Source organism: Cydia fagiglandana, chromosome 10, assembly GCF_963556715.1.
Source record: "Cydia fagiglandana chromosome 10, ilCydFagi1.1, whole genome shotgun sequence".
NCBI lineage: Eukaryota > Metazoa > Arthropoda > Insecta > Lepidoptera > Tortricidae > Cydia > Cydia fagiglandana.
Window position 1 is genome coordinate 11,944,328 of NC_085941.1, and position 12,401 is coordinate 11,956,728.

At 36.1% G+C, this 12,401-nt stretch overlaps 1 protein-coding gene across 1 annotated transcript in view; it reads right to left on the reverse strand.

Moving 5' to 3' along the window:
• Nucleotides 1-560: 560 nt before the first annotated feature.
• The window catches only part of LOC134667876 (circadian clock-controlled protein daywake-like), a 33,018-nt gene continuing 21,177 nt past the window's right edge, over nt 561-12,401 (reverse strand). The window contains exons 2-5 of the mRNA XM_063525269.1: nt 8,290-8,509; nt 4,841-4,971; nt 1,531-1,686; nt 561-743 (exon numbers count right to left, since the gene is read on the reverse strand). Of these exons, the coding sequence (XP_063381339.1) occupies nt 577-743; nt 1,531-1,686; nt 4,841-4,971; nt 8,290-8,509 (674 nt within the window). The 3' untranslated portion in view covers nt 561-576. The remainder of the gene's footprint in view (nt 744-1,530; nt 1,687-4,840; nt 4,972-8,289; nt 8,510-12,401) is intronic.

Sequence of the window (12,401 nt, forward strand, 5' to 3'; positions counted from 1 at the left end):
TCTCTTTTATTTAACTACTGTTTCGTATATATTACTCTTATTAATTGCTTAAGTATCTAACATTTAAAAGGCCTCGATTTAAGGCTACGTCAAGGTGGTTTTCAATAAATCTCACATTCATCTTAAAATAATTAAATCGATAGCTAATATCAACACTTACTCAGTCCGCTATAATAAGAATAGGAATGTAGTTTGAAATAAGTTGTCTATAATTTACCGATCTTAAGCATTTGCCAAGTCTTTTACTTCGAATAGAAAATAGACTACCTACAATATAATGCCTATCCCTTGTCGAAGTGTTGTTAGGTATTAAAGAGCATGAATTACAACATGAATAATTAAGTGTGCCGGATTCAAATCTACTTGCTGCTAACAAGTGGTTTGTAGTAAGTATGTAAAAATAATAAAATTATTCATTAAAACTCCAATGACATTAACGATATTCTGTATCAACCATTTTCATGTCACTGACAACTACATAAATAAAAGTCCATTCTCATCACGAACCGGATAACACCACACGGTTTTAAACAAATGAGTGGTAAGTATAATCGATTAATTTTTAAATTATGCTTTTCAATATTTAGGAATGGGTACGTATAGCAGCTCATCGTAGGGCACAGCGTTGAAGAACTTCGTTGCTGTAGACACAACGACGTTCATGGCATAGTCTACCACTGGCTTTCCGAATTCTTCTGTGACTGTCCTCCAGTTTTCATTCAGGAATACGAGAACTGTGTTACCTGAAAAATGTTCAAACATTGTAATCAATAGACAGTAATAGGAAATATTATAACATAATATGGAAATATTTTACCCTTGTTATGGGGATCAGCTTGAATATTGTAATGGTGAATATGCTGAATATTAGCGCCAATACTAAAAACGCCTGCTCGGATGAGGTCTACATATTCAAGACGACAGAGTAAAATTGCCAAAACTGTTTACTTTCAACAGGTGTTTATCGAACACCTAGAGTTTATTCATCAACGGTAAAAAACGATACAAACATAATTATAACTATAACACACACAACTAAACAGGTACACAATAGAAATAACCTATTGAAGATAAACATTTTGCTCGATACCTGTCAACAGGCAGAGACGCCCAGAAGGCTGACCGTACGTATTGCCCCGCGATACATACTTATTCGCTGTGCAAAATAGTGGCTTGTCATCCTGGTCAACTGGAAGCCTATCAGGCGCGCCGACAAATCTTTAAAGAGTCAACAAGGGGTGGATTCTAAGGTTCAACCCCAAACGCCACGAAAATGTGGCTATTTCTAAGGAGCAGTATTTGCGGCGTTTCAGGTTATCGGCCGAGGTGGTAAACTTTTATAGGTATATTTTAAGGCGTAAACTGCTTCTGTAAAACTTATTGCAATTATTATTGCATTTAAGTTTTGTCAGTAAGTATTTCCGGAAAATTGATATGTTATTTTCAAATATAAACGCTTTCGCAATTTAACGGTATGTAAGTACCTACATTTAAATAGGTAGACAACTAAAAACCAGAAAATTAACTTACTTAATTCGGGGTTTCCCTTGAAGAGATTGGTGATATTGTAGAAAATTCTATCACCATAGTCGAAAGTGTATCTGTAGCTCTTGATACCGAAGTGGTCGCGGCCCTCGTTGTCTTTGTAGTATTTAGTCTTGATGTCCATTTTAATAACGGAGTTCACTGAAAAGAAAACAATACTTATTAAAAAAACAATAATCATTATCAATGGCCCAGTTAAATTAAGGGTTTCACCTCGGAATGAGAGATAATAAGCTGGAAACTCGTATACACCTTAGTTATGACATTTTAAAGGTTCTCTTAAAAGTCGACGCATATATCGTGTGCGCGTCGGAAGTTATTCCAGATCAAAGGTCATAAAAACTGGTTATTCGCGGATATCAAGTTTCCTATAGCTCCAATTTTATTGACATGTAGGTAAGAAATGTAGGGCATACAATTTGCGACGAGTTAGGTATAAAATGTTTTTTCATGCCATTAGCCATTTTCAAGATATACGACACAGAAGGCGCAGCGGCACGGGAAACGCACTATAACGCAAGTCGAGTTGGTAATCTGTGTGAATAATACGTTCTATAAAGTTTATTAATCGTTAAAATGACACTTATGGATCACATATAGATTTTAAAACAAAAGTGGCCCCTCCTGTGGACAAAAGCTAACAGCTTGTGTGTATGTATGTAATGATTTTATGACATAGTTTACTACAAAAAGGGTACCCCTTTATTGAGGTTTAATCAGGAAATTAAGCTTTATAGCCTTTAACTTAAGGTATTTCTACAGGAAAGAGGTAGATTTTAAGTACTAATAATACATGAAAATGTTTTCACATGCTTTTATTTAACTCCCGAAATCTCTATCTGTAGTTAAAATAGCGAGATGAAGTAGTTTTAAGTTCATTCTTATTCGTTTTCTTTGTTAAGGTGGCCACTGACGAGCCTTCCATCAATCCAAATAGCGTGGCTGCGCTCCAAAATCGGTCCGTGAATGTCAAAAACGTACAATGTTTTTAAACGGCATCCTAATCGTGGATTTCCATTTGGATTGAAATCCAGCACGCCACTCCATTCGGACGTATCGGCGTGGCGACCTTGGACTGACCGTCAATGCAAGAAACGTACACCAAACGTACGCCACGCCATCTGGACGCACTCCAAACGCTCCGTGAATGTGCAAAACTACGTCCATTTTTTATTCAGTCTGCATGGCGCTGCCACCAAGTAACGACACAACGAATTCATCGTAAAAATGAGAGGCCGAGACTTTGTTTTGTCGGTAATAGAGGAGTATCGGAATAATCCAAGTTTATGGCAAGTCACAAACGACGACTACCACAACAAAGATAAAAGAAATGCCGCGCTAGAAAAATTGTTGTTGTTATTCAAGACTCAAGACCAAAATGCCAATATAGACACCGTTAAAAAGAAAATTGCTTCAATGAGAAACTGTTTTAAAAAAGAATGTAATAAGGTAGGTATCTTCTTTTCATATAGGTTAATAGAAAAGTGATAGAATTCGGCACCGAATTGCGGAATTCACGCAATACAGATGGCGCGAAATTTAAATTTATAATTTTATGATTATTTTTTATTATTTATGTAATGTATTCTGTGTACCTATTTTAGTACCATAGTACGTATGTTAGCTAGATTATAATCAGTGTTTCTAACCCGCCATTTTTCGAATTTGCCGTTTTTGTTCTACTGACAAGATTTGCTTGCTCAAGTATAGCACACACAAGCAAGTGAAGCCAGAGCACCGATGGCATTGAAGTATGGACGTATGAAATGGATCGATCGTCAGTGTACTAAATAATTGGATGCCGTCCATTTGGATGTACCCATTGTAACGGCATCCATTTGGAAGACTCGTCAGTGGCCTGCTTTAGAAAGTACATTGTTTTAGTTCCAAAAATAGATTCCCCATCCATAATTTATCCGGAAATGATATATCACATGTCCTAATATGTATAGCTTTAGAGAAATGATGCTTCAATTGAAGCGCGGCAGCGTCGAACTTAACCCCCCTCCCCCCACTAAATGTGCCGTGGCTCTCGATGTCTCCCGGTCAGAATCTACTCAGACCAGCTAAAAATCAACTGTGCCAAGTTTCAGCGCATAGTCACAAAATGTAAGGTCTCATTCACTATCAAACCAACTTATAGTACTTATGTCTGATCACTGCGCTTTCTGTGCCCTATATCTTGAAAACGGCTAATCTCATGAAAAAATGTTCGATGCTTAACGTGTCACAAATTTTATGCTCTACAATTCTTCCCTACATGTAAACAGCGGTGGAGTTATAGAAATCTTGATATTCGCAAAAAACCGATTTTCATGAACTTTGACCTTGAATAACTTGTGACGCGCACATGATATATGCGTCGACTTTTAAGAGAACCTTTAAAATGTCATAACGAAGGTGTATACGAGTTTCCAGCTTATTATCTCTCATTCCGAGGTTGACCCCCTTTTTAGGCTTAAGTAGATGACTGGCCCACAAATAAACTCATCGCCAAAGGGGATTAAAATAGATTTGTTTGCCAAAACGAGTCACTTTTCTGAAAATTAACTATTGAAATCTATAGTTTAATGCCTATTCTACAAATGGTGAGCAGTGAAAAGGCAACATTAAAACGTACAACTTACGTTTTTACTATATAATCAATACATACATTGATTAGTTTAAATCATTGATATAGGCTATCAGACTAACTACTAGGTTTATGCAAAAATGTCGCCTGCATTCGGCATCCATATGTAACGGGTCTCTATTGTTTCCCAAAAAGTTTTAAGTCATAATGTATTGTTTGCCCCTTGGAGGTTTGCCCGCATTTTCGTTGGTCATAATTTATTTGGTTCAGAAACGCGTCACTTTTCAGGATTGCCATAAAACAAACCTAACCTAGCCTAGGATAGGATAACCTTACGAAAATCATGAAAAGATAAAGGTTTCAGTTTTATGACTAATGATAGTACCTAGGACAAACAATACATTATGACTTAAAACTTTATGGGAATCAAAGGGACCCCATCATCATAATCATCTCAGCCATAAGACGTCCACTGCTGAACTTAGGCCTCCCTCTTTTTTGGGGGGTGAATGCCATAATCGCCACGCTTGGCAGGCGGGTTGGCGATCGCAGTCGAGTACACCGAATTTGAGGGACGCTGCTGCCCGTCCACCGGCGGTCTTGGACGTGGTTTAAGGACATACCCGGGTCCTGGACGTAGTTTAAGGACATACCCGGGTCCAAAGGGACCCCGAATGTATCATTTATGTTTTATCCTTATATTTAGTTGGTACAAATACTTACCGATTTTGATCTTAGCGTCGCCTTCTCCGTTGATGGGGAAGAGAAGCAGCCTGCCGACCGCCGTGTATTTGCCCTTGATGGTGATGTTGCATCGCACCTGCAGCTGGAAAACGTTCTTCTCCAGATAAGCCCTGAAATAAAACGTAATGATGATGATGATTCATGAAATATAAAATAATTAATACCATATTCCTAAAAATATGGGATAATTAATTCATTAATTACCTACAGTAAGTAATTTATAGAAAAGGTATAGTACACATCAAAACTTATAAATTTATAAAGTTTGCAAGCCGTATTGTTTTATGAGAAATATTAGATATCGCAGACAAATTTATTGTTAAGGACGGTAATGGTGTCTAGACGATGGCTAAGTTTCAAACCGTATAAGTACTTAATACGCGGTTAGAGCATTTATTGTTATTACATACAATAAATAATAATGTATGTACCTAAGTGATTTTATTTCAATGGTTGTTTGTGTTTATCATGTTGTATCTTTGTTTATAATCTTTATGGTATGTAGTATATTCATATATCATTCTCTCGCATTCTACGCACATAAATAAATATTCAATTATATTAATGATATTCAGTGTATAATACCATTTTCAACATAAAATTAGGTAAATAAGAAAGTAGGTATATTAATATTTTATAAACGAAGATGTACTGTTCAATATTAAAATTTTATTAACAGGCATATGAGTTTAATTAACAACATACTTTATTAAAGATACGAAACTATAGTTTCATCTGAACATGTTTTTTTAGGGTTCCGTACCCAAAGGGTAAAACGGGACCCTATTACTAAGACTTCGCTGTCCGTCCGTCCGTCCGTCCGTCCGTCCGTCTGTCACCAGGCTGTATCTCACGAACCGTGATAGCTAGACAGTTGAAATTTTCACAGATGATGTATTTCTGTTGCCGCTATAAGAACAAATACTAAAAACAGAATAAAATAAAGATTTAAGTGGGGCTCCCATACAGCAAACGTGATTTTTGTGGGAAACGTGGGTGACCGTTTTCTTTTTGCAATTTTTCTGTTTTTTTTTTGCTTTATGGTGCGGAACCCTTCGTGCGCGAGTCCGACTCGCACTAGCCCGGTTTTTTTTGTTTTATTAGAAAATTGAATCTACTCGTAAAATGGCAGGCAATCAGAAAACCTGCTTTTGAAATTGTAATTTATTTTGCGAGAATACGGTAAGCTTCAATGAGTTTTCCAATGTGAATTACGGCTATCGCAAGTCACTAAACGATGGTGCAGATACCTACAAGTTAACTAACATTATTTACAATGCCACAACTTCAAGGGACACAAGTACATTAGAAACAGTGGACGATTTTTTGCAAGGTTACGTTCATTGAACCTTCAAGTTTAAGTTCTCACAGGCAGTAAAGCAACAAAAGGTTCGTTCAAAGTCGGTTTACGCAACTGTGAGAATAATGCACCGCGCCGGTAATTGCTGTGAGGCAATCTGTGTGGGATGCCTACATGACCGGCCCACAGAGGACTGACCTGCACAGAGTTATAAATTGATATGACCGTGTTGAGATGAGTTTCCATTAATTTATATACATACTTAGGTCATACTGAAAATTCCTGGACTGGCCACTTAGAAAAAATAAGTCGTCTCATATATCAGAATCCAGAAAGTTTCAGTATGGCCCACGTATTGCAAATAAATGTCCAGTGTATTCAGGCTGCATGCAGCCACCAAATCTCCGTTAATATAAAACAAAATAGCTCCGTTAATATAAAAAAAATACAAAATAATGCAGTTTTATATTTTAATATAAACACTTAATCTGTCACTTAATCGTTAAAAGAAAAAAAAACCAGTCTCTTAATTGGCCCTCGACTAGTGTTTAAAAGTCGTTTAAGAAAGTTCATGGTCAATTACTATATGCTTACATGGAGGCAAAGTCATGCATACAGAAACGCTACCTGATAGAACGGTTACTACTGTTAATGTTACTCTGCGTAGTTTTATTCTCCGAAACCAAACTGCTCCGTTGTCCCGCCAGTGCGTTGTAAATAGGACTCACTATGTTGAGTTTGTAATAATTCATTTTAAGGAGCTTTGTATAAGTTATGTTAGGCCGAAATACCTATTATTTAAAATCTACTACTTCTCTAAATGATAATAATTTAAAATTATCGTTTGAATTGAAAATAAAATCAATTAATCATGTCCAATCCTACATGTTAGTACGTCACTGTGTGACATAATGTGCACGCAGCTATAAAGCTATAACGATTATTATAAGGGTTGAAAGGTTAGAGTTATTTTGTCATTAATTATAATTAATTCATAGTGGCTTCAATAGCATAAAAGTACATAATAAAATGTAAAATAGCAGCAAAGAAGCTTGGCCTATTTATTTAATTGTTTGTTTCCGATGGGTAATAAAATCAGTTGGCATTTTGATAGTAGGTAGGTACGTTGTAAGTCTAAAAGCCGACATGATTCAACTAAGATCATGATGGTTCATGATTCTTATAATTTTAGAATTTTGTTACCTTGGAAAACACAACATATAAAATTGCAAGATCAACTTTAATATGTTTATAAATAAATAACTGTGAAACAATAGTGTCAAGGTCGACTATGATGACACGTCGAACCGGTTGGTCGTCCGTTGTTCAAGAAAGTGTTTCCACATTTCTGGACTTGTTTGATTTATTAAAATAAAGGTTACATGATGTCCTTACTTCGACTTCAGAAACTTGAATGGAGAATTTTCATTTATTTTTGAGATAACATTTATTAGTCACTAGCGACCCGTCCCGGCTTCACATGGGTTACACAAAACCTTGATAAATTATACCTAAACCTTCCTTAATAGTTACTCTATTGATAGGTGAAAACCGCATGAAAATCCGTTCAGTAGTTTTTGAGTTTATCGCGAACATACATTCACATAGACAGACGCGGCGGGGGACTTTGTTTTATAAAGTGTAGTAAAAGTGATAACCATCATCCATGTATTTTAATTATAGACATAGCTTGAAATATATTCATATTTTGGTGACATTAAAAATAGATCTTTACATTATTTTGTACAATACTAGCGACCCGCCCCGGCTTCGCACGGGTAAACAAATTATACACCTAAACCTTCCTCAAGAATCATTCTATTGATAGGTGAAAACCTATCAGAAGTTTTTGAGTTTATCGCGATCAAACATACAAACAGACGCAGCGGGGACTTTGTTTTATAAGGTGATGTGATTTAGGGTTTGCTCCAGGATTTTCTTAAGGTTATCCTATAAATAGGTAAGGTTATGTTTGTTTTATGGCAATCCTGAAAAGGTACGCGTTTCTAAGAGAAACCAAATTATGACTAAAGAGAATGTGGACAAACAATACATTATGACTTAAAACTTTATGGAAAACATTGGAGACCCCCAAAAACAAGAATTTGATCATGTAAAATAGACTTACTCAACATTCAGCACTTGGCATTTCCTCAGTCCCGTTGCTTTTCCATCAAGAAAGGTGACTTTGACTCCAGGCAGTTGGATGGGCAGTTCGTCGATTACGAAGGGGTCCAGGGAAGGCACCCCGATGTCCGGGAGGCCTTTTGTAAAGGGTAGCACTGCGTCTTGGGTAGCCTTTATCAGGCAGGCCGGCTCAGTGTTGTTGCAGGGGTGAATGAAATCCGCTGTAATATTAAAATAAACAGTGTTACTTTACGGTAGCTTCTTGAATGCGACTAAAGTCTAAAAGTAGCTGAATTATCAGTACCGATCAATGCCTGAATCGCGCATTCAGTTATGCTTCAACGGCTAAGGGCATAGTAATAGTAGGGGAGGTAGGGGACCATTGGGAAGTCGAGAGGCTCCGACACCCCCTTGTAAATCAGGACTTATTACAAGGGGGTGCCCGAGCCTCCCAACTGCCCAATGGTCCCCTACCTCCTCTACATAAAACTTTGCATATTAAACCAAACGTCCTTACGATTTGCCATTCTAATATTAGCCATGTTTTGCTGCTATTTAAACTACATTAAACTAAATCTGTCATGTTGCAATATTTCATGTTCGATATTACTTTGCGGCATGCACGCAAGGATTAAGGAGCATAATATGCTCCATACATGTAGAATGTTAAACACTAAACAGTATAAAATATTCGTACAAAGATAATAATACAATATAGGATTTTTTGGTTTTTTACAGTTCAGTTATGCAGTCGCCATCAGACATATCAAAGCGGCTGAGGTGCTCACAAATGGGTCAAACAGATCACTGTGTTACGTTCTTTCCTGTGGACATACACAAAGTTAAGGGCTATAAAGATTAATTTTCTTATTTAACCCTTATCCACGTAAAAAGGTCCTCCTTTTATTTACAGAACTATTATACAATCATTACTTACATGCCCACAAGCTGTTAACTATTGCCCACAGGAGAGAAAACTAGCGTGTTCGCGCGAACTGTACATTTTTCTCCCCTGTGGGCAATAGTTAACAGCTTGTGGGCATGTAAGTAATGATTTTATCATAGTTCTGTAAATAAAAGGAGGACCTTTTTACGTGGGTTAGGGTTAAATAAGAAAATTAACCTTTATAGTCCTTAACTTTGTGTATGTCCACAGGAAAGAACGTAACACAGTGATCTGTTTGACCCAAATATCTGAACACGCCTCTATATTGTCAGGGCGTTAGAGTAGTCCTGCAGCGCTGGCTATATTTTGAGCCCTAACTTAAAGTAATATTAAAGTCAATTTTTTTTTCGCTTACGAATGCTGTTTTAAGATGTTAATCTTACATTTTGTTTTGTGTCACAGATATTATTTGCTTTTTAAGTTATTTAATAATTTGTGGTAATTATTTTTATTTTGAATTATTTTGGAGAAAAGAATATTCGAGAGAAAACATGTAACTGTGTCGCATTTAGGATAGTTTTTTTAATGTGAAAACATAGTTTGTGTCAATTACGTCCATTGCAATCGGATACTATGTCATACTATTCAAAATGACTCAAAAAATAATTAAAGTTAAAATAAATTGCTGACGTCGCATTTAATCGTATCGATATGTACATTACATGTTTTTGTGTCTTATTGAGGCACAGCTTCATAAGATTTTTGATAATTTTGTTCTAACAGGCTATTACCATAACAAAAGAATATTAAGGTTACTAGAGTTCACACCTTATTAATATAAAAGGCGGGATAAATAAGAAATATGAATTTGTGTCAGTTTCATCCATTGCATAAACAAATAACACAAAAATAATGTTCGCGTTCATACGACGCTAGCGGGTGGCTCTTAACGGGCAACGCGGGCCGTGCACGGGGAGCGGGCGCGGCGGGCGCGGCGCGACCTTGGCGTGACGGCGGGTAAGGGCCTCTCTCTAAAAACCACACGTCGCGTACGCAACGCATGTTTACTTCGCCTGCGCGCCAAATTAACGCAACTTATGCAAAGTTATACTACTACAAAGAGAACTTATAGATATTGTACATTATGTCACCATTTAGCAAAGTAACTGTAAGTGTGTAAGTAAGAAAGAGAATTAAGGTCTGTTTATATCTATACACATAGAAAATGTGAAATTCCTCTTTGACATTCGTTACGTAATGTTGATTAACAAATATGCGACATATCCATCCTGAGGGCCTACCGCGATCATCGCAATTCGCAAATTGCGGACATCTTTTTCTGTCACTTTTATTACGTCTAATTGGAGTAAAAGAGAAAGAATTCGCAATTTACAAACTTTAGTGTTCACGGTTACGCATCATATACTTGTGACAATGACAGGGAAAAGGTACCACTTGAGTAAAATTTGCTTATTAATGCCGTGACTTGAGGTAACTTTCATTCTTTGATAAAAATATTACTTCTTGAACTTAATTTATATTAATGTTATTAATATTTTGATTTCTATATCTAATTATCTAATCAAGTCTAACTTCAATATATCTTAATTATATGGACTAATAAATTTTAATATAAACATTTTTTTTTTCATTATAAATAGCACAAACCAGTCTTTCCATACTTAACGTAAATTATGCACATTATTTTTTTTTATGTATTTTTTTGTTCTTAGCATTTTTTTACAATAGATATTATTAATTACACATATTTAGGTTATTTAAAGCCTGTTTATTCTTATGTTTTGGATACATTTACCTTAAATAATAATTACCAACACTTTTGATAGTTCAAGCTTCTTAGATAATACCTTTGGGTTCAATTGGCGTAAAGGACATTTTGGCGAAAATAAGTTATATCCACTACCGTAGCCTCAAAGGGCTTAACTGACAAAACGCGATTTTCCAGGAGAGCCAAAAATCAGTTTTGTTTTGAGAAAAAAATCAGACACTTTTGTTTGTTTGAATTAACTGATGCCTGTATGTGGCTTATGCCTAATTTTTTGAGGTCTTTTAAACTGATTTCTTGAATACAATGCTTATTTACGAAAATAGCATGTCCGTTACGCCAAAAACCACGACTATTTTTTAAAAAGGCGTCCTTTACGCCTCTTCTTTGCAATATTGGCAACTTGCATTTAGGGAACACTATACTTCTAGTACTATACTTTACATTTTTTTCCGAAAAATTATAGAGATGTATTCACTGTCAAGTTTTCCCCATTTTTGTTATTTTGGATACTTAAACGTGGAAAAGGTCGTTTTCTTAGCCACAAAAACAATGTTTTTTTTTTTTATTTGTTTATATTACTCCAAGTATATTAATTTAATTTAATTTGGTAGGTGAGAAGAGATCTCTGCTAAAAACAAACAAACCGAAGGGGAAACATGTTGGGGCACATGATACGTCACGATACTTACATAAACTCTATAATTGAAGGCAGAATAGAAGAACAGAGAGGCAGAGGAAGACCGAGACGTGCATATATTGACCAGGCCAAAGAGAAAATTAATGTAGTGACGTGACGCATCAAGGAGCTCAAAACAGTGGCAGAGAAAAGAACGGAATGGCGAATACTCCACCGACATGAGCTAGGCTACTATGAAGTATTTGAACAAATTAAATTGAAGTATTATTATTATACATTTACCCTCAATAATAATTACCAACACTTTTGATAGTTCAAGCTTCTTGGATAATAATTACCTTTGGGTTCAATTGGCGTAAAGGACATTTTGGTGAAAATGAGTTATATCGACTACCGTAGGCTCAAAGGGCTTAACTGACAAAACGCGATTTTTCAGGAGAGCCAAAAAACAGTTTTGTTTGAGGAAAAAAACAGACCTTTTTTGTTTGTTTGAATAAACTAATGCCTGTATGTGGCTTATTCCTAACTTTTTGAGGTCTTTTAAACTGATTTCTTGAACTTACAATACAATGCTTATTAACGAAAATAGCATGTCCGTTACGCCAAAAACCACGACTGTTTTTAAGAAGGGTGTCCCTTACGTCTCTTCTTTATTGTTTATCTTATTAGAAAAAGGGCGTAATGTTAAACTTTAAACTGTTTTAGTACCATTTGGCGTAAATCCAATAATTTCGTTGCAATACCAAGCAGCACCTTCGTTGCAGGCACCTTCTGGGCGAGCTCGCTCCATCGTAAGCCACG